The 22,801-nt window shown below is 39.6% G+C and overlaps 2 protein-coding genes across 3 annotated transcripts in view; both read left to right on the top strand.

Annotated features, from left to right (window-relative positions):
• The window catches only part of RASSF1 (Ras association domain family member 1), a 34,824-nt gene extending 30,149 nt beyond the window's left edge, over positions 1–4,675 (top strand). The window contains exons 5-6 of the mRNA XM_034440489.3: positions 620–735; positions 3,302–4,675. Coding sequence (XP_034296380.1) covers positions 620–735; positions 3,302–3,448 — 263 coding nt within the window. The 3' untranslated portion in view covers positions 3,449–4,675. The remainder of the gene's footprint in view (positions 1–619; positions 736–3,301) is intronic.
• Positions 4,676–6,426: 1,751 nt separating this feature from the next.
• On the top strand, positions 6,427–18,138 carry TUSC2 (tumor suppressor 2, mitochondrial calcium regulator). 2 transcript variants are annotated; one of them, XR_004595205.2, is made up of 4 exons: positions 6,427–6,791; positions 11,035–11,155; positions 14,927–15,463; positions 17,115–18,138. XR_004595205.2 is itself a non-coding variant. In XM_034440511.2 (4 exons), exons 1-4 carry the CDS (start codon positions 6,646–6,648, stop codon positions 17,163–17,165), a joined length of 378 nt encoding a protein of 125 aa, XP_034296402.1. In that variant the 5' UTR covers positions 6,515–6,645; the 3' UTR covers positions 17,166–18,138. The 2 variants fall into 2 exon arrangements, 1 of the variants encoding a protein (XP_034296402.1); XM_034440511.2 differs by having other exon boundaries at positions 6,515–6,791; positions 14,927–14,986.
• The last annotated feature ends 4,663 nt before the right edge of the window (positions 18,139–22,801 follow it).

Here is a 22,801-nt window from a genome sequence, read left to right as displayed (position 1 = left end):
GCAGTTAAGTAACACGGTTGTTAAGTGAATCAGATTCCCCATTGACTTTGCTTGTCGGAAAATTCCAAAAGATGATCACATGACTCAGGGACACTGTAACCATCATAAATATGAGTCAGTTGCCAAGCATCTGAATGTTAATCAGGTGACCACAGGGATGTTGCAAGGGTCTTAAGTGTGAAAAATGGTCATAAGTCACTTTCAGTGCCATTGTTACTTTGACCAGTCAGTAAATGAACTGATGTAAGTTGAGAACTATCTTATGAACTAAGTTCATATTGAACGAGTTTAAAAAATATGAGGTTGAGAGAAAACAGACCATAAACGACCCAGGGCAAATTTATCTTCAAGATAAAATGAACAAAGAATTTTAATGAAACTTAGTGTTCGTTTAAGAGTGTTCTTGTTCTTGTTAATTATATATCAGGGCCGAAAGTCAGCTGGGAGGAAAAGAAGTCAAATCTTTAATTTTTTCCTGCTGCAGAATTTCCTTGTGAGAAAGTTTGTAACTGATGTATTAAAAACCTCTTCCCAGAAGAGATTGATTTGTCTATTTTACTTCAGTCTGTGCTACCTGGAGGACTCAATCATTCATCTCCTTCTTCTTTCATTGTGTCAGTATATATCCGTAAGCTTTCTGATGAGGAGCAACCCCTGCGTCTCCGACTACTTGCTGGTCCTAACGAAAAAGCACTCAGTTTTGTTCTGAAGGAAAATGAGACTGGTGAAGTCAATGTGAGTATAGATATTGATGTGTCTAAAGCTTATTGTTGAACCTGCGTGACTAAGTACAATTAATCACCTTGGCATTAGGACAACCTCCATAGCTATTTGGTATCTAGCAGCTTGGCACTGGCCTTGATCTCCTAGTTTTAGTTGCATGATTTTTAACAATAGTGTATATATCTGCAATGTACAAAGTGTTGTGGTGCAATGTTTTTTGCAAGAAAGCTGCCCTTTTTTTGAAAATTATAGCATACAAAAAATAATAGTGAGTACAGAACAAACAAACTTGACTATTTAACAGATGTAATAACCTTTAGGTGACTTTTGCTAAGAATCATGTATATATGAACATAGTACTGTTGAGGCTTATTTTATTAAAATGAAAGGAATTTTGTGCCACAGACCTGAATATTAGTGTTTTACAAGTAGTATTATGAAAATTTTCAAGAAAACCTTTACATTTGCTTGAATTTAACATTTACATAATGCTGCTTGTTTTTGGAAATCTTGAAATCAAAGATTCAAAGTTGGAATCCAGTTAATGATAAGGGAAAAGACCACATCTTGAATTTGAAATGCCATGTTCTAAACTTGAAAAAGTTGTTCTGCTTTTCCAGAAAATCTTAATAGCTTGAAATGGGTTGGAACGCTTCCAGTAAGGTCAGAACAGCTATTTTGAGCTTGGTTAGGCATTTCAGATTTGAAAATGTTTGCATATTCCTAATTTTAGGAACTAGAAAAAGGTTTCAGAATGTTCCACAAAACCCACAGTACTGTTGTACTTTATAATGAGGAACTAAACTGGCTAGATAACAATTTACTATACTAGAAGTTGTTTTGTTGCTGTTTCTGACTGTTAATATTCATTTATTACATCTATTTAAGAAGGTTAAATTCTGAATGCCCAATAAAGTAATTTTAAAGCCTATAAAGATCTGCATTGTGTTTGATGACTCAGTGACATAGCCTAGTCACTTCAGCCAGGGTCAATATTAGAATCATATGATGACATTTATTATCTGCTGGATATTGTTATGCTTCCTTTGTGTTAGGCTGATTTCCTGGTGAACTCAGGGATGTAGACGGGGGTGAAATCCAGCAGGTTCTGGAGAACTGGTAGCGGAAACTTTGAGTAGTTCGGAGAACCGGCAAATACCACCTCTGGCTGGCCGCAGAGTGGGGAGGGAATAGGGACTTTGCAGTATCCTTCCCCTGGAATGGGATGAGAATGGATATTTTGCAGTATCCTTGCCCTGTCATGCCCATCAAGCCACGCCACGCCCACAGAACCAGTAGTAAAAATTTTTGAATTTCATCACTGGTGTAGACATATAGTTTTCTTGGCAATAGCACAGAAGTGCTTTGCTATTGCTTTCTTCTAGGAAGTCTATTCCAAGTTACTCTCCTCTTTCTATGACCCTCATCTTCCCCTAAGTAATCTCATCTACATGCTAACAAGACCCAATCTTATTTACCGTATTTTTCAGTGTATAAGATGCACTCCCCCCCCCCAAAAGAAGTGGGTGGAAATATCTCTGCATCTTATACAGCAAATGTTGCAGAAGCCCCGCCTACCCGCTGGCCCCCACCATTTGGCCTCTGCCTCCCAGCAGTTTGCTTCCTTGCAGGCAAACAGCCTGATTTAGCACAAGCAGCTGATTGGCAGTTGGATCTGCCTCCTGGAATACTGCCTATCAGCTGTTCCAGGCTGCGGGGATCGCCACTGTCCATTGTCGGCATCGCTGCCCATTGCCGCTGCCGCCTATCCCTGCCCCCTGGAACAGGCTGAAAATGGGATGCGCAGAGAAAGAAAATGGGGCGCATGGAGGCTGAAAACGATGTGCGGAGGCCGAAAATGGGGCACATGGTGGCGATAGGCAGCAACGGTGGTGATGGGTGATCCCCGCAGCCTGGAAAAGCTGATAGACGGTATTCCGGGAGGCAGATCCAACCGCAGCTGTTTATGCTAAATCAGGCTGTGCTGAAGCTGACCAGGCTGTTCGCTGCAAGGAGGCAAATTGTTGGGAGGCAGAGGCAGATTTTTTTTCTTGTTTTCCTCCCCAAAAACTAGGTGCGTCTTATAGTCCGGAGCGTCTTATAGTTTGAAAAATATGGGTAGTTTCCAAATCCAGACAAAGTTGTTCAAGTGCTGCCACTTTCTGAGATATTCATAAGTATTTAAATTTACTAAATATTTCTTCTTTCTGCATTAAGAACGAACACCAAACTGGACATTATTTAAAGCCATACTCAAAGCTGTTTTGTAAACTGTAGAACAGGAAATTACCAATTTGCCTTCTACTTTGATTTGTATCATACCCTTGTACTATTTTTATGTGTTTCTTTTAAACACGAGCCATTGACAAAGGGTATATTTTGTGTTATGCATAAGAGATATAGTGGTCCCCTGCTTTTTCTGTGCCAGAATCTTTTGTTAGGATTAGTCCTTTATTTTAGATTCTAGAAAAATAATGTAAAAGGTGATGAAATATATCTCTATTAGTGGTTGTACTCGTAAGCTCATCACTATGATACAAACACGTGATAATTACTTCGATTTCCTTACTTTTTGCAGTGGGATGCCTTTAGCATGCCTGAATTGCAGAATTTTCTGCGTATCCTGCAGCGTGAAGAAGAGGAGCATACTCGGCAGATTCTGCAGAAATATGCCCGTTGTCGCCAAAAAATGCAAGAGGCTCTAGCTGCTCGCACCCCTGGCTGATAAAATGCTATATCCCACACCCAGCACTCCAGTAAAGAACAGATGCCAAAAGCAGTGAAGCCAAGTAGACTGCAAATGAAGTGATCCTTCGACTGTCTGTGGGATGAATGTATCTGGAGGTGGTGGGGAAGGGACAGCAGGGATGTATGGATCTCTTTGTGAGCCTTTGATCAGTGCATATGTGTGCTCCCTTGGAGTGAGTGGATAGTAAATGTTGCATGCATGGCACATTTGGATCAGGTGAGAAAATAAAAAGGTGTTTGCAGAATGTGTCTGAAGATGGGGATTTTAGGGCAATACTATAGCACTGTTACTGAAAAAAGTGCCAAAAAGCTAGTGCCACTTTTACAGTAAAAGACTTGCTGAGTTATGTTTCTCTGGGATTGGAATTGGGCAAGATTTGTGGTTAACTTAAAAACAACTAGAGTAGCTTTGAATCTAGAAGTATTCCAGGAAGAGAGGCATCCACGGCACTTTTCTTTAAAATATAAATATTTTTATTTTTATATAAGGTAATTAAGATTCCTTTTAAGGGACTAGTCTAATTCATTCAACCCTGTCTAAGCTCATCTTTAGTAGGAACTTCATGGTCAGTCTGATTAAGTGAAATCCACTGCTTCTCAGATGAAGTCATTGCTAAGATTGATCATGCAGAGAAATGGAGACTAAAGTTTGCCTTCTCGCAGAACTATAGAAAAGCAGTTGATAGAAACATTGATAGTGGGGAAAAATATTCTGCCAATATTTTGCTCTCTTAATGGAAAGATTGGAGCTAGCTGCTTAACAAATCTCAGAACTCAGGCTTCTCTTCTGCTATAATCATAGCTTTGAGTACTTATTTTTATATGGGCACATGCATGACTGAGATCTTGATGTATGGCTGTGGAACATCTTAGTTTTGGGCAGAACCTAGCAGGAAATTTCCTAAGTTGCTGCTCAAAACATCTGTGGTATGGGAAGCATTTGTACTGCTACAGTAAGTCTCTTTGGGATTTAGTAGTTGAGTATATTGTCAGTGTGTTGAAAAATATTTAAAAAATAAAACCTAGGCCTCTGCTATGTCTGAGGAATCCTGTTTAAAATTGTTAACTGTCTTGAACATTGAATGGGTTAACTAGGATTGTTCATTGTTTTGAAAATTGAATGGATAAAACATTTGGGGGGATTGATTAGGTTATGAATGATACTGCTTATATACCAATCAATAAATGATTCAGGGATGAGAAATATTTGGTGTAATATTACTTTCTTGCTCAAAATTTATGCCTAGAAATGTAGTATCTGCATGTAGTATCACATCTATTAGTTCCTACAGTACAAACCATATTCATACTGTGTGTTTTAATCCTGATCCTCTGCCATCCTTGAAACCCAAAATTGATTGATGTGCCTAAAAATTAGCTGGATTGAAGTAATATGTTCAGCCAAAGATTTTATTAGGTACACAAACCAGAATAATTTTATCAATGACTTATTGTGTAGTATTAATCAAGGTTTGTTTTTTTTGGAAAAAGCCATTTAAAAAGCTCGGTTTAGATTCTGGCTGAAGTATTACTGCCTTTTGTGGACTATTGAGAGACAATAAAATTAATACTACATCTTATCTTTTTCCAATTAAGATACAATTTTGCAGCAAAACTACTGTGCTATGTTGTTCTACATTGCTGCATTATGTTTCTTTTATATGGTGGATCTAAATCGTGGTCTTTTATCCAAACCCTGTAACTTTCAAGTGTTTTTAAATAGATTAATACTTGGTATAGCAAATACATGTACAAAACATATAATAGGCTACTTCTACATAGCTAACATAAATGCTTTCCAATGGAAACCCTCTTTGCCATATTTACCATGGAAAAGGATCTGAGATGCTTATGTTGTGGAATTAATCAGCTCAGCTGGAACCCCCATGGCATCATGGATATAGAAATAGCAGTTGTGATCTCTGAACAACATCTTCCAATGTGAAAGAATCCTCAAATCCTCAATCTTAAGGTTATCAATATTCATCATTTGCCACACTTCCCCATTATGAAAGAGTAAAACTACTTAAGACTTATTTATATACCCACCATCCTATTTTGCCTATGTCAAATAAACACAGCCTAAAGTCTATAATTTATTGCATAAAATTTGACTTTTTAATTGTTCTAATATACAAAATTATTTCATGTACCCTCTTGAAGGTTTGAGCAAATGGTGGTGTGGCTACTAAATAAACTGGAATTTAAGCCAATTATAAACAATATGCAGTATTTCATGTGCAGATATTGGTGAAATCACATATAGCATATTACCAAGTAACAAATTATCAATTAGAGGCATTACTAAAATTACCTTCTGGGCAGCACAGCTTACTGTAGATGTATAACAATAGACTGGGGCAACCCACGTTTAGCTTAAGTCCAACACAGATTCAATTATGGATCTAACTCTCACTTCAACTCACCTCACTAGGATATAAGGACAACAAAATAAGGAATGCCTATCCCCGCCGGAGCTCCGTAGAAGAGAGGAAGTTTACATGAAAATTATCTGGGTACTTATATTATGGACTGCTGATAAACCATATCTCCTATAACAGCTTGATTCAAATGGCTGGCATGACCTTCGTGGGATGATCATTCCTTTATCCAAAATATATGAAATAAAACAGCATTCAACCTAACACAAAAGGACCCTAGCACCCTGATACAATAGATGACTTTGAATTATAAATGGCTTGTGTTTTAATAGCATGTGACAGCATTAGGAAATACAGTGTTCTGCCAAGACTGTCCATAGCAATTGTATACTGTATCTGCTAAGAAACAAATACGGCATTCTGATCGCTCCGTATCAAACCGTTCCCCGCGGGCCTTTCAAAAGAGGCAATTCGCTTGAGCGGGTAACGGGACATCTTCAAATCCCCCAGCACGATTCCTCCGATGCGGCCCGCTCGCAGCCGGTTTGCGGTCAGCGTTTTCAGTTCCAGAGCCAACCGGAAGTTGCGATTGGCGTATATGCGCTCGAGCCCTTCGTATAACTCGGCGCCTCCCCCCTCAAGAGTGGACTTTCGGAATGGGCGGTGCCGGAAGTTGCCCCGTGGGAGGGGCGAATTTCCGGCGCGAGGGAGGATCCGTTGCTGGCCTCCGGGGATCGTCGGCCGCCTCGTCCCTCCTTTCGCGGTCATGCTGCTCCTCCTGCTGCTCTGAGCCATGGGCGCCAGCGGCTCCAAGTCTCGAGGCCTCTGGCTCTTTGGCTCGGGGGGGCCAGGCGGCTCCGAGAGGTCAACGGGCGATCAGACGCTGGCAAGAGCTCGGGGACTCTGCTCGGCTACCCCCTTCGTCTTCACCCGCCGCGGGTAAGAGGGAAGCTGATTGGGGGGGGGGGAGCGGATGGGCTAAGGCGGTCTTGCAAGCTCGGCTTTTTCCCTGCCTGCTTCGAGCATCGGACTTCAAGTAAGGAGGGCGGCGGCCGCTTCCCTCCAGATGCCCTCCTTGCTTCGGTCGCTCGCAGTGGGGGGGTGGGGGAAGGAGATTGAAGCTGCCCGATCTCCCCGTACTTCTCCCTCCTTCATCCGACGACCTCGGGGTGACCCAGAGACCATCATCGGAGCTCTCGTTTCGGACAGGGCCGCTCCTGAGATGCTACTTTGGGAAACCTGCCCAGGGCCTTGAGCCCACCAGTTCTTGGGCAGCTCGTTTCTCGGGAATGCACTATCTGACTCTGTGGTTACATCCCCAAACCCCCATAACTTTAACCTTAGGCTGTCTACTGTTGACCTCACCCCATTCCTAAGAGGTCTGTAAAGGGCATGCATAAGTGCACCAACGTGCCAACCATCCCTGTCCTAAAGTCCCCTTTTATTCGTAACTAACTTATGATTCATAATCATGTTTATACTTATATCTGTTATCTTATACATGTTTGACATAAAAAATAAAATAAAATAAAACTCCATGAATGATGGTGATGATGTGCCAAGTCGCTTCCGACTCTTAGCGACCACATCGATTTTGTCCGTGACCATCTGTCCTTAACTTGGCCTTTCAAGGGGGCATTCATTACCACTGTGACTGGATCCATCCACCTGGCTGCTGCTGATCATCCACTTCTTCTCTTCCTTCCCTCTTTCCCAACCTTAGAGATTTTTGCTTACTCAACAGTGAAAGAAAAGCATAGAGGTGCTGGCAGAAGATATGATCTGTCTCTCTCAGTTGTTAGAAATGCCTCAGGAGAAATAATAAATCGATCATTTTGCTGTGATAGAAGGCAGGAAACAAATGACCTTGCTTCCTCGATATTTATTTTCTGCAAAATATATAGTGCACTTCATATGCATGGTAAAAAAAAAAAAATCCCCCATGAAAGTTCAGTGGAGGAGAAAGAGGTAGGGGCACTTTAATTTAGAATATTGTTACAGAATAATTACAGCTCCTTGACAATGTTGATGATCTATTATCAGTTGCATTTATTGAGAGTGAGAAGCCTCAGTTTATAGCTCTCTTGTTCCAGATTGCTTGTGATAATGGCTTTTTACTCTGACATCGATTCACCATCTGAACTGTTTTGCAGCCCGTTTTGCAAAATCTTTGAAGAACACATCATTCATAATTCAGTAGTTTTTGTAGTCCAGATTTAGCTCAATTGTCAGGAGCAAAATCAGTTATAACTGTTAGCAGACGGGGAAATTATCTGGATAGCAACACTTCTTAAAGAATATTAGGAAAAATTGGGATCAAATGCCCAAAAGGGTAATGAAGACGATCAGAGGACAATACATCAAATCTAATGAATAAAGAAGATTGAGAAATATTTAGCACTGAAAAGAAAAAGCTGAAAGTAGGGAGGAGAAATATAGTAGAACTCTTATCTGAATGCGTATTACAAAAAAGTCCAGTGCTTCATCATCCCGAAGATCAGAATAAGGGATTTAAATTATAGTACAGAAAAGCAAGTTCCTGAGCTGAATTTTGCTGATACTAAATGGGCTTAACAGTGAAACTTAACACAGAGATTCAGTAATTGGTTGTGTTTCCTGGACAGCCATCCATCAGGGATGCTTTAGGATTTGTACATTGAGTCAGCTGTTGGATTTATTAGTCCTTCCAACTCTATAATCTGACAATTCATGTCAGATTATAGGCAAAAATGGCATGCCTGTCTTCCTGTTGATTAAATTAAATTAAATTTATCAAAATGCACAACTTTGAGATATGTGTAATTATGGCTGAGAGTTCCTAAATGAAATGTCATTGCAGTCTGACTGCAGCATTTTACTTCTCATTTGTATATGCTTGACTGTTCCAGTTTCTTTCTCCAATTCTCATTCATTTTGCTTCCATTAATTAATAAAGCAAAATACAAGTCGATTTCATTTGTAGTTGCAAGTATGGAAAAAACAAATGTAAACAACTTCAGTTATCTGAACATCATTTTTCTGCAGAACCCAGGTTTGTTAGTGAAGAGCGTCTGCAATTAAATTTGGCAATATTTTCAACTGTTTAAGTGTACAGTTTGAAGCAGTCAGTTACCAGAAAAAGTAATTTACATGTATGTAGCAAATGATGATCTACATCTTTCTCTGAAATACAGGTAGTCCTTGACTTACAATCACAATACACTCCAAAATTTCTGTTGTTAAGTGAGACATTTGTTAAGTGAATTTTACCCCATTTTACGACCTTGTCACACTTGTTAAGTGAATCGCTGCAGTTGATATGCTAGTAACCTGGTTGTTAAGTGAATCTGGTTTCCCCATTGACTTTGCTTGTTAGAAAATTACAAAAGTTGATCATATGACCTTGGGACACAGCAATGGTCATAAATATGAACCAATTGCCAAGCATCTGAATTTTGATCACATGATTATGAGGATGCTGCGAAGATCATAACTCTGAAAAATGGTCAAGTCACTTTTTCCAGTGCTGTTATAACTTTACGGTCACTAAATAAACTGTTGTGAGGACTACCTGTATAAGGAGACCATTTGGAATTAATCCCCATTATATTGGATATTTATGGTATATTAATGCATACTTGTGATATCTTGTCACTTAAACAGTTTTTCTACTTTTTCTTTTTTTTAAGCAAATACAAAAATGTGTAGTTTAAGTATCTTTGAAGTATTTCACGTTTCTGTAAATATATGTGAAGTTTTAAATGATAGATTGAGCCTCAAGAGGAGTCTCCTCTTTCATTTTAGGTGTTGTTAATGAGTGTCATATAAAATGGCAGTTATCTGCATAAGTTTTATTGAACTAGAACATGATGAAAAATCATAGAACATGGCCAGAAGTGATGCACAACTATTGTTGTTTGTTCCAACCTGCAGCAGAATCCATTTGAGACTTCATCTTTTTGATTTGAAATCAATGTCACTATATAAAGTTTGTTTTAAAAGTATGTTTCAGTCCTGCTTAGAAAATCAAGATTTTTTAAAAAAGAAAAAAATAATGATCATACAAATATTTATTTATTATTAAATCTGTTTGCTCCTCATCTCGCTGCGAAGTGATTCTGGGCAGCTTACAACATTAAAAACAATAAAACATACACACACACACACACACACACACACACACACACACAAAATAGATAGATACATATATACATATACATATACATACATATATACATATATATATAAAAACACATTAAAATAGTTTTATGACTAAAAGATGGAGATAAAAGGAGCAGGATGGGAGGTAGGTGGGATCTGCTATTGGTCCATCAGCCACTTCCGGCGTGAAACTCCCTAATTGAAACCCCCATCAACTGGCAGAGCCATGTCTCCAGGCCCTTAGGAAAAGTCAGGAGGGTAGGAGCAGACCTCATCCCAGGGGGCACGATGTTCCAAAGGGCAGGACCCACATCAGAGAAGGCTGCTCTGGACTCCACCAGCTGGAACTCCCTGACTGACAGGTGTCCGCAGCATGCCTTTGCCGGCATGGGTGAGCAGAGATCAATCCCATTGGGATAAGAGAGTTCCTCAAGTAACCTGGACCCATGCCATGAAGGGCTTTAAAGGTAATAACAAACACCTTGAATTGCACCTAGAAGCAAACTGGCAGCAACTTTCAGAGCAGCGGTATAACGTGGGCCATTTTAGTAGAGGACCCTCCCCAAACTGCCACATACAGTTGTAGCTTCTGAATGCTCTTCAAGGGTAGCCCCATGTAGAGCACATTGCAGTAGTCTAGACATGAGATGACCAGGGCTTGAATGGTTGAGCACAGGGACTCCTGATCCAGGAAAGGCTGCAACTTGTACACAACCTGAAGTTATACAAAGGCTGTCCTAGCCATGACTGCCACTTCTTTTTCAAGCAGGAGCCATGAGTCCAGGAAGAACCTCCAAGGTGCGAATCAGGTCTGCCTGGGATAGTGCCACCCCATCCAGAAGTCAAAAGATGTCAGAGTCCCAGATCTTGAAGCTCCATGCACTGAAAGCCATTCGGTCTTGCCGTGGTTCAGCTGAGGCCTGTTGGCAGCAGCAAATGCCATCTCTCTACCTCCTAATGACAGTTAACATGATCTGTACACTGCTTCATCATTTTGCCTTTGGTTGATACTTCCTTTTCAAATTTTCTCATTTCCTTTCAGCTCTATGTATTATGATGAGGATGGTGATCTTGCACATGAGTTTTATGAGGAGACAATAATCACCAAGAATGGGAGGAAGCGTGCCAAGCTCAAAAGAATTCACAAGAACCTGATACCTCAGGTAATGTTTATGATTGTGTTTTGGATTCAAACTACCGTATTTTTCAGAGTATACGATGCACTAGACTATAAGACACACCTACCTTTTTTGGTGAGGAAAACAAGAAAAAGAAATCTGCCTCTGCCTCCCAGCAATTTTGCCTTGTTGCAGCAAACAGCAAACAGCCTGCTTTACTTTCATTTTTGAAAGTCATTTCAGCATAGCTTGATTAGCACAAGAAAAAAAATCTGCTCCCAGCAATTTACCTCCTTGCAGCAAGCAGCAGAGGCCTGCGCAAAACAGCTGAGAGCAAAACAGCTGAGATCGGGAGGCCGATCCAATCAACTTCTGCTAATTAGGTTGTGCTGAAACTGAAACACGCTGTTTCTTCTTGCTGCTTGTTGCAAGGAGGTAACTGCTGGGAGGCAGAGTCCAAAGGGTGTGGGCCAGTGGGTGAGCGGGGCTACATTCAGTGTATAAGATGCACCTAAATTTTCACCCGCTTTTAGGGGGGGAAAAGGTGCGTCTTATACTCCGAAAAATACGGTAAGACTCAAAAACACTAAACAAGATGGTTTGATCCAGACTTTTCAATCTGGTCATCTTCACACTTGATAGAAGCTCCCAGATTGTGATCCAGTATGCACCAGATTAGGGAGAACTTGATTAATTTCTGTATGTTGCAAGGCTTTTTTTTTTTTTGTATTGCTGATACCATTGGATTTATTGTAAGAAAATACGAGCCTTTGAGATGGCTTTCTGCCATATGAGAAAAGATGTTTGATTCTGCAGCAGAGATTTTGAAACTGCTGCACTTAGGAGTCTATTTATTTATTTATTTTATTTTATTTTATTTTTCATATTTGTATACCGCCCTACTCCCGAAGGACTCAGGGCGGTGAACAGCCATAATAAATACAAATACATATAGAAGTTAAGAACTATTAAGAAACAGATTAAGTAATTTAGTAATTAAGTATTTCAGCCTGCTTTCTCATCAGGGATTTTTGCTATACTTGACACTTAAAATATTTATACAAAATGAAATATTGTAACTTTGATATGTTGATTTATTCCTTTGAAGCAGGGGTGAAATCTGTAAATTTCTTACTACTGGTTCTGTAGCTTGGTGGTGGTGGGGTAATGTGACTGGGTGGGCGTGGCCAATTTTTTATTTTTTATTTTTTATTTTTTACTTTTAAAACCATTTTTTCTACAACCTCTTTGGCTAAGAGGTTGTAAAAAAATGTTTTCAAAAGGCTCTGACGATCCCAGCTGAGTTCCCTGATCGGCAGAAGCTTTTTTAAAACTCAGCTGGGATCGCCATAGCATTTAAAAGAAAACCCCCTTATTTTCTTTTAAATGCTCTGACGATCCAAGCTGAGTTCCCTGATTGGCAGGGGCTGCCGATCAGGGAACTCAGCTTGGATCTTCAGAGCATTTTAAAAAAAGGGAATTTTTTTCTTTTAGATGCCTTTGACGAGCCGCGCGATCATCAGAGGCTTTTTTTTTTTTTACTTTTAAAAGCATTTTTTCGGCCGTAGTTGTAGAAAAAATGCTTTTAAAAGTAAAAAAAAAAAAGCCTCTGATGATTGTGCGGCTCAGCTGGGCATGGGGGGGGGCAGGGATTTTTGCTACCGGTTCTCCGAACCACCCGCCTCTATCGCTACCGGATCGGGTGATCCGGTCCGAACCGGGAGCATTTCACCCCTGCTTTGAAGGAATAAATGCCTCATTTATGAAGGTAAACCACATAATCTTAAGTATAAACAGATCTTTAGAATATTCCATATTTGTTTTTTAAACAATCAAATGAAACCCCAGAGACTAAAAACAGAGAACATAAATCTATACTGAATAGGCAATTATTACAATAGAGTGCCTTTGTCATCCTTGAAAATACTTTTTTTTTTTTTTGGTAACTTGATTTGGTTTTACTTTGACCAAACATTGCTCTTCTTTTTGTAGTGACCTATGGCATATATAAAATATTTATTTTTCTCCCTGGTCTCTAGCTAGCATGCCCAGAGGAATGCGTAGTTAATTGGAAATGCTGTCTCTGAAGACCTAGTCTTTGAAGGCCTGTCAGTGTAGTAATTCTACCACCGAAACTGTGAATGCTTTCCTTTTGATACTCTATACAAACTCAAGATCTTGAAAAACTGTTTTGTTCTTCGAATAACATTTTGATATTTTGGACTTCCGAAACTTACCATTTATAGTTTAAAAATAATATTAAAATAATGATGGCACAACTTTTTTTAAAGATTTTTTTTTAGTTCTGTCGTTTTTTTCCCCCATAAATAACTCAAGGTGGTGAACATACATAATACTTCTTCCTGCTCCTATTTTCCCCATAACAACCACCACCATCCGTTAAGTAGGTTCAGCTGAGAGAGAGTGACTAGTCTAAACTCACCCAGCCACCTTTTAATTCCTAAGGCAAGTCTAGAACTCACAGTCTCCTAGTTTCTAGGCCAGCACCTTAAGCACCTCAGATATTCTTTAATTTACGCTGTTGGGGCCTGCTTGGTGAGTCATGCCCAGTTTTACAACTGTTTTTGCCATGGTTGTTAAGAGAATCACTGCAGTAGGAAGTGAAGCATGTGGTTGTTGAGGGAATCCAGCTTCCCCCCCTTGTCTTTGCTTGCAAGAACTGGCTGGGACGGTCACAAAGAATAATCACATGATGCTTGAATCATGTCAATGCATGTCAGTTGCCAAGTGCCCACATTTTGGTCACCTTTAGTCTTAGGGGAGCTGCAATAGTTTTAAGTGCAAGGATCAGTTGTAAGTTACTTTTTTCAGTGCTGCTGTAACTTTGAACAATTGCTAAACAAATGGTTATAATGCAAGGACTATCTGCACACCAAACTGGTTCTTTTGTTTTGTACTATGGTTTGTTATATCTCTAGAATAAAACTTGCATAAGAAAATAGTTTTGTTTCCTGTACTGTATCAAGCTTTCTCAAGCCTATTTTCTGAGGCAGCGCTGGAAGATAATATGTTTCCTATGGGAGAATCTTGCAGACAGGTTCTAATGCACTTTTATTTAGCTGTGTTCATTCACATTCATTCAATTATTCACTGGCCTTCCTTTTTTTCAAATGGGTTTTTTGTTTTCTTTAAAAAGCTGGACGTCTTTCTTGGGTAGAAAATAGCTGAATTACAGAATGATGAGGATAACAGTGATTAGAACCTCTGAAGTAGTTAAAAATGATAAACACAGCTGAAGAGAATCGGGGGCTAAGCAAACTTTAGCTTGATAAGAGACATTAATCCTCTTTGTTAATATTTTTTTTTAGTCCTACTCTTTTCCTTTTATGTGGTTGCCAGGAGTAAAAAATGACTTGATGGCACATAATCACTCTCTTCCCTAATCCACAATATTTGTTGTTTGCTCTGCAACCTGATTCATTAGTCAAATAGCTCAGGGGTGAACTTCACTAGTGCAAGTCACATTAGAAAGAATTGTGCTTGTCTGATCACAACAGTTTGGTCCCTCTAGTGATAGAAGTAAGCTGTTTGATGAAAATTTCAAGGGTCTTACTACTTTCTGGTCCTATTCCTCAGTCTCTTTCTGCAGATAAATGACCACTTTTAAGTCATCTTTAGTCCAACGGTATGGCATGTCTTAGCCTACTTGCTTTTCTAATGTTTTCAGATTTTTGGTTATGAGCAAGACATTTTTTTTAGCACCAATCTGTCTTAGGTGGGGAGATCATCGCAACCCTCTTCTTGAAAGTTAATTTTGGTGACATTTCACTCACACTGTATTCTTTGTTGTTCCAGGGCATGGTGAAACTGGAGCACCCTCGGATTCATGTGGACTTCCCTGTAATCATCTGTGAGGTCTGAGCCAAGAGAAAGTTACTGTGTGCTGTCAGTACATCTTATTCGGCCAGTTTTACTGCACCTCATGTAAACCATGCTAGGCAGCCACATGTCCCTGCAGAGGATGAATTGGGGGCACGAACAGACAGCGGGCTTTGATGCTTCTCTGCTTGGAGGCAGTGACAGCAACTGCGGCACTGGGCACACTTCTGACTTATCAGGCATAATATTGTCTAAGGATGTATATTAGTGGGACCTGTGTCAGATGGGAAGTCAGGCCTTGATTAGGAGCCTACTCAAAATTTCCTTCACTGAGTCAACTAGAACGTTTCTAACAGCTGCTCATTGATGCTTAGGGGGCAGCAGATGTCAAATGTCTTGACACTAGAGGGCCAACTTGCACTTTTTTGGGAACAGATATTCCGCGTGATTACCCCAGTCAGCTTTTACAAAAGTTGATAACTGACATTTCAGCCTATTCCAAGATGAGTAAAGGTGAGCAGAAAACTTCTTACGCTTCTTTGTCCACTCACTCACCCACTTACCTTATAAGCATAGGCCGAAAGACTTAATACTCGACTATATCTTTGTGGAGGCAGGGAGAGTAATGTTGCACTTAATAAACTGTTCAAAACAGAATCATTTTTGAAGTGGTCGTAGGAAACAGACAGACAAGTAGGTTGTCCTCTCTTTGTTATATTTCCCTTGGGAGTTGCACTATTTCCTTTGCAGGTTTCATCTTTTTGAACTTTGCAAGATAGAAGGTGTGAAGTAGCATCCGGATATGAAGCTTTTCTGTTAAAGCGCACCAAATAGATTACATCTTAGGAAGCATTTGTCTTTCAAGAGGGCATCCTTCCCTCACCTAGAGCCCTCCAATAAATGCTAGAGCACAGTGACTGTAGGGCAGGGATTTTGCTAACTGGAGCTGATGAGATTCATAATCCAGCATCTTCTCTGGAGAGCCCCATGTCAGGAGAACAGACTTCTCTCTTCATTCTTGTGGTAAAATAACTTGTTCCCATATTGGTTTCCCATGTTGCACATGGAGAGCCTCCATCTATGGTCCTCCATGTGTTGCTGAATTGCAGATTCAAGCATCCTCCGCCATCGGCCATGTTGTCTGGGATTGCTGGAGAGCCAAAGGTTTCCATCTCTTTCTTAGTTTATATTGTCTCTACTAAGACCATAGTACTTTGGTCAAAATGTTTGCCACCTAATTTGGCTTGTGCATTTTCTCCTTCATCTCCCTCTGCTGGCAAATAATAACAAAATCCTGTGATCTTCCTTTGGCAGACTCCTTGGATTGGACCAAGTAGTGTCTGATGGGGGAGAATGCAAGCACACTTGGAAGGAGAGTTACATCTTTTCTATTTTGAAGGGCCTTACCCTTCTCCCCGATGTATGAATGTGGAATGTTTTGCTATGGTACTGATAGCTGAGCAAGTACTGAAGCAGTATGCCTACCTCTTCATCCCAGGCTTCTTGCTTTCACGATGTACAGCTATCTGCTGCTGAGAGGTGATCAGGCAAACCCCATTAAAGGCACTCTTACAAAGAGGCTTTCATATGCAATGTACAGCCAAACGATCCTTGCCTGCCTGCCTGCCTTTTTACCCACCCATCGGACTTGGTATTAAGCTTTAAAACTGGAGTATGGGTGGGTTCATTGCACATCATATTTCTTTCCCAGAGTGTGTCATTGCCTTTCTGAGCACTTCAGGCATTGCTACCTCAATGTTCAGTATAATTAGCTTGTACACAGTTGCATCGCAATATTAATTAATGTGCATCCTTTCATCTCCGCTCATGCAAAGAAATCATTTTTAAGCATTAAAAGCCTAAGTAGAAGGGCCACAGACTGCCTACAGCAATGCTGACAGAGGTCTGCCTATTCACTTTCTTATCTTTGCTCCTCTTAGCTATAAGTCTGTGTTACATATTAGGATTGATACTTGGACCATAGTTCCCATTTTTTCCTCAGTTGCCACTGCTTTGCATAATCAGGTTATGAGTTTACCAGTTGTATGATTCTGTCAATAGAAAGTGTACAAACAGCCAACACCCCTTGTGAAATCTGAATTTTGATTCACTTTTAAAGTGAGTAAAGTGATAATTAGAATCTGACATTTCTGATCTTTATTAGGGAAGGAAATGTCATTGCAGTGAAACAAGAGCATCCTGCGGATCGAGATGAGTTTGCAAACTTGCTGGACCAACAAATGCTCCCATCTCAGCACGATGGTCCATAATGAATCATAGGTTGTCATCAAGGAGCTGAACTATGCTACTTCTTGAGTAATTGAGCGGAAGGCTGCTTATTAAGAAGCTTACCTCAAAAGTAGGTCGGAAGAAGCAGTTTGCTTAGTGTTGGGTCACATTTTATCTTCAAAATGGAATATTCTACTCCCCAATCTAGAGATTTTCTTCATGGGAGACAGTGGAAGGCATGTTGGTTACAGTCTTTCTTGTATCTACATTTCTAAAATACCTGGTTTATGTTCTTCCAGTGGTTATTTTTTGAGCAAGCAAATGCCCTGTGATCAGAAAAGTACTGTGCTATGTTGGGTTTCATTTTCCTTGTGACTTGCACAGCAAGTTTCTCCCACTGTTGTTTTGACTGGCATCTAAATGGAGCCTCTGTGCAAAGGAGGTCTCATTTCTGCCGAGCTTGACATCTCCTAAGCTGCAGTAGATTCCCAGGAGAATATCGGCAGCTGACATCTCTTCAACTCTCCAAGGCCATCCCCTTGCCTGTCCACTGTGTCTCCAGCTGTGCAGTTGCTCTGCTGGGATTCTGCCACCCCTCTCATCTTGCTTTCTATAGCACCTCGGCTCCTCATGCAAATGGCAGCTGTGATGAGGGAGAGGGCTTGTGGAGAATACTTTATATAGGATGCTGATACTGTGAAAGCAGATGATGGTATATAGACAAAAATATTGATATATATCACTATCTTTGGAATAAGCAAAAAGCTCTATTTCATTTTAATGGTCCTTCTGTGCGTGTGGTTGTGTAGAACTGAACCCACTGGCACTGCCCTTTCTGTTCTTGTAGCACACAGAAAGGAATCCTGGAGGCAAACATGTACGATATCTATTTCCTCTGCCTTGAAGTGCATTTGTTGAATTTTGTTAAATTTCAATAAAATTGTTTGTATATCCCAGAATATGCCTATACTTGTGGTTCTGTTTGTTGTTCAGAAATTCAGTTACTTCTGACTCTGTGACCCGTGAGGCATCATTTAATTAAGACTGACAGTAACTGCTTCTTTGAGTCTGGTAAGCTCCAGCTTGCATTAGCGGCACTAGTATATTAGTCCCCTGTCTTCCATTAGCCATGGTTGGCCATTTGAGATCTAAGTAAAAGTTAACGGTGGTTTCCTTGGACATCTCTACCAGTAATGCCATCACTGCCACTTTTAATGACCTTGCTAATCTTGGCACACACTGACTATTTATTTATTTATTTATTTATTTATTTATTTATTTATTTATTTATTTATTTATTTATTTATTTATTATTAGATTTATTTATTTGATTTATTTGATTTATATGCCGCCCTATCTCCAGCCAGACTCAGGGCAGCTCACAACAGTAAAAAACATCTAATGAAAAAGTTAAAAAGAAATTAAATCCAAATCTCATAATCTCATAATTTAACAGTTAAAGGTACAATTAAGACTAACAATTAAAACTAATTTTAATTATTCTCTTGGAGTTGTTGGGTTAGGTTAAAACAAAAGTTCTAGAGTCATTGAACTAATATTCTAATGGTGACAGTAAAGGATCAAAAAGGAAAAATTCAAGTTCAAGTCTGTGTTGTGGATAGTCTTTGTGTGTGTGTGTGTGTCTGTGTGTGTGTGTGTGTGTGTGTGTCTTTGAGTAAGTGTTAATTCCCAGGGGCTGCCTGAATGAAAACTGTCTCTGCAGTTTTCTTGACAAGATTTCAAAAGTGGTTTGCCATTGCCTCCTTCTGAGGCATGAGAGTAAGTGGCCCAAAGTTACCTAGCTGGCTTTGTACCTAAGGTAGGGCTAGAATTTATGGTTGTACGGTTTCTAGCCCAGTGTCAGAACCACTACACCTAAATGGCTCTCTATTGTGTTTAGAAATTGATTTTAAAAATTCCTTGATAAGGCTTAAACTTCTGTGCTGTGGCTTCCTGTGTAAATCAGAGGAAGCCAAATGTCCTATTGCAATAAAAAGTGACCTATAAACTTATAGGAGACCGGTTACCCATAATCCTGTAGGAGTCATCAGCAGGCCACCAACCAAATTGAAGTCTTTCAATGCTCCACTCTATTCAACAGTTGAATAGAGAGATAGGGCCATACGTGACATGGGTTAAATGTTTCAACCCATGAGGTGGTTACAAATTGAGAAAAAATGTGGTACAAACCACTATCAATTGATAATCCCCTATAACAGGGTTGTCAAACTCACGTCACAGCAGAGTCGCGTGATGTATCGGGACTTTTAATTCCCTTCGCTAAACCAGGCATGGGCATGGCCAGAGCGTGATGCATCCAGCCCGGGAGTTTGACAGCCCTGCCCTATAGAGTATGGGAATATTCTGCAGACACAGGAACTGGGCCCTATGAGTTGCTTCATCATGTGTGGTAAAGGCACTTTTCTTGTTGCATAAATAGAATTAAATAATTGCGTGTGTCTTTATTGGCCAGGAACTTCCTTTAAACGGCAGTAACTTATGCACATGTTTACCTTACAAGGTGGCATCATTCTGTTTCACAATATATTTACATTTGTAGACCCATTAAGGAAAATTATGTAAATCGTCCAGATCTGAGGGGGGAAGTGCAGTCTCCGTGGTGCTAAAAGATGGGATCCTTTCTGTGTCCACCAGATGGCAGAGTTTAGCTTCTTTTGAGCAGGCCCTTCCTCCATATTTCACAGAGGATCATTTAGTTTTTCAGATTCATTTCAGGGTTACGAGAAGGAGTGCGGTTTGGCTCATCTAGCCTAGACAATGAGTGATTTGTTCCAACTTTGCCCTGTGATATTTCACCCTCTGCTGAAGGGTTTATTTGGAATTGCAAAAAAAGTGACTCAAAGCCATCTGCTTCTGGCTGCTGCCTAGAGAATCTCACTGTGGACATAGTTCTTGGAAGTGAGAGTTGTGACCAAAACAAAGTTATGAACAGGACAGCACTTTTATCAAATAAACAGGCCTTTTGAGGTATTTCCTTATGGAAGTTGCAAGCTCTCATTATGATGTCAAATGTCAGGTGGATTCCCTTTACGGGATGGAGGCCCCATATTCAGTTAGCTTCCAGTTACACAGAAAAAGGCTCCTTGGCTTAATAAAAGCTGCTGTTGAATCCAATACGTTACAGCAACGATACAGGAACAATACATGCTCCTTATCTCCAACAGAACATAACAGTATGAACTGTTGAGTCAAAGCTGATACGTTGACCATTTATCAAGTAGAAGGCAATATATCAGCATTTATGCCAATTCCAGTTTACATGGACATCCTTCAACATTTTGTTGTTGTTCTTAGTGTTTGTCCCACTGAGTTGCAGGGTCTGCTTGTTTTGCACCAAACTTACCTATTCACATAGCAAAATTATTAAAGGAAGGTGTGACCAGGGATTTTCTTTTACAGCCAGCCTGAGGCTGATCAGCGCTGAGAGGAATGACTGGCTCAAGGTCACCCAGCTGTGTTAAGTGCATAGGAAAAGACTAGAACTGGGGTTCCCCATTCCTAGTCCCACACTTAATCACCACTTCATACTGACCTTCTGCACTACCTTCAATACATTACAACTAAATTGGACTTCCGGTTTGACATCACAGCGAGATCGGATGCAAATAGCGGGGCTCCGCAAACTCACATTGAATCCTCCTCGTTGGAGGGCCCCCCCAAGGGGCTAAAGTCACCTTGTAGGGGTGACAAAGAAAGGAAGGGCGCCCTGCAGGTCTCCAGCTGGACCCAGGGATTCCCTCCCATCAACGATGAAATGGAGAGGCAGCCATTATGGCTGAGGTGAAGCTGGGGCAGCTGAAGAAACAAAGAATGTGCTGGAGTGGTGTAGATGAACAGTGATTGGAACTGAGTGCGGTGATTCTCTTTTTTCCTAGAAACTAACCCTGGAAAAGACTTTGAAATGCTTGTTTAAGTGGCGAATAATTACAGAGAGAAAAATTACAGACCCGAAAGAAAAGGAATTAAAGGGAGAGCGCAAAATCTTTAAAATATAGAAAGATTGGTGTTTTAAACTTTATTGGCAATATTTTGGTAAGGTATTTTAAAATATTTGTCTGAATATTGACTATTTGCAAAAACTGAAATAAATATTTGCTAGATTTTGTGCAATGTTGAAATTTAAAATTAAGGCGCCATCTACTGATTTTTAATGGAATATATAGTAAACTCTTACAATCTTGGAAAGTACTGATAAGACAAAAGAAAAAAAAGTGGAAATAAATAACATCTGGAGGACTGCTGTGCTATCTACTGTTCTATATCTGTCTACTTCATGGTTATTGGAGATTTAACTGTGAGATTATGGAAGACATCTAAAGAAAGCTACTTTTAAAAGCCAGGATCTATAACTGACCTTACAGAGTGGATTTAAGGAGATATTTGGAAATCTTCCTGGATTACCTAAATGGAAATTGACTAATTGTGGAACACAAAGAACTATAACTATTGCATTCCCCCAAGGAGCAATGCTAGGATTGAGCAAATGGTTTCTAAACTGGCTTTCTGAGGTCATAGACAATTGAGACTTTGGGGCGGTGACAGATTACTGACAGACTATTGAGCAATATTTGGACCTATCAAAAAAAGACATGATGTTGCACCAGGGGGAGATGAGTGGATTTCAAAAAGAAATGGTGTTGATGCTTCAAGGTACTGATGATATGTTGATAACCACAGGGAGATAAAAGACTTAATGCATGACATTGTGGGGAAATCAGAAAATGTTCAACAAGGGACAATGAATAAAGATCACAGGAAATAGAGGAGATAATAGAAAGACTAGAGGAAAAGACAGAACAGATAAATCAACGAATAAAACGAGAAGAAGGAGAAGACAATAAAGACTTAAAAATCAAATAAGGGACAATATATATTAAGAGAGAAAAAAATGGGATTGGATAAAAAGAAAGATAGTTTTGAAGAGAAGATAGGGGCTTGGGCAGAACCTCCAGAGGTACAGCAGCAAGAGATAGTAGAGATGGAAGAAATATTTGGGCTAACTAGTAAAGATGTAGACAGAGACAAAGACCCAAGGGAGGAGTTTGGGAGACAAGTCAAAAAACAAGTAAGAATTGAAATACTAAAGCGGGCAAGAGATGATGGTTAGAAAGGGAATGCTGTTTAGTATAAGATTGGCTTTATTGAGAGATAGAATAGAGGTAGAAACAAGATCAAGGGGGAATATTATTATACATATTTTTATATAATATACTAAAAGTAATAGATATAAAGATTAGATGTTGAAAGATGGTAGCACTATGTATATTTAAATACTATAGTGATTGTTATTAGAATGGCGCACAAAAACACTGAACAACTAAACAATGAAGGAATGCACTCTAATATAAGTAATAATACCACAATTACATAAGTATGATTAATATAACAAATATTATTAACATTACTCTTATTATTTGTATTTAAATGAATGATACCCAGATCCCTCACTGTTCATATAATGATATTGATGTATATCCAAAAATAAAAAATATATAAAAAATACAACTAAACAGGGTCTCTTTATTGACCTGCAGTGTTTATATAACAGATTTATTAAAAAATAATTTTAAGTGGTTATTGTTTAAATATTAACTATTTAAA

This window comes from Pantherophis guttatus, chromosome 2 (assembly GCF_059756535.1).
Source record: "Pantherophis guttatus breed Tessera chromosome 2, ASM5975653v1, whole genome shotgun sequence".
NCBI classification, from domain to species: domain Eukaryota; kingdom Metazoa; phylum Chordata; class Lepidosauria; order Squamata; family Colubridae; genus Pantherophis; species Pantherophis guttatus.
Note: the sequence above shows the minus strand (reverse complement) of the source record. Positions and strands in the feature narration are given on the sequence as shown.

Bases quoted from the DNA above. Each gene is read 5' to 3' on its own strand.
- TUSC2 (XM_034440511.2), top strand. From the start codon at position 6,646: ATGGGCGCCAGCGGCTCCAAGTCTCGAGGCCTCTGGCTCTTTGGCTCG. The intron at 11,156-14,926 runs GTAATGTTTATG...TTGTTGTTCCAG, and splicing joins ACAAGAACCTGATACCTCAG to GGCATGGTGAAACTGGAGCA. The intron at 14,987-17,114 runs GTCTGAGCCAAG...GATCTTTATTAG, and splicing joins TCCCTGTAATCATCTGTGAG to GGAAGGAAATGTCATTGCAG.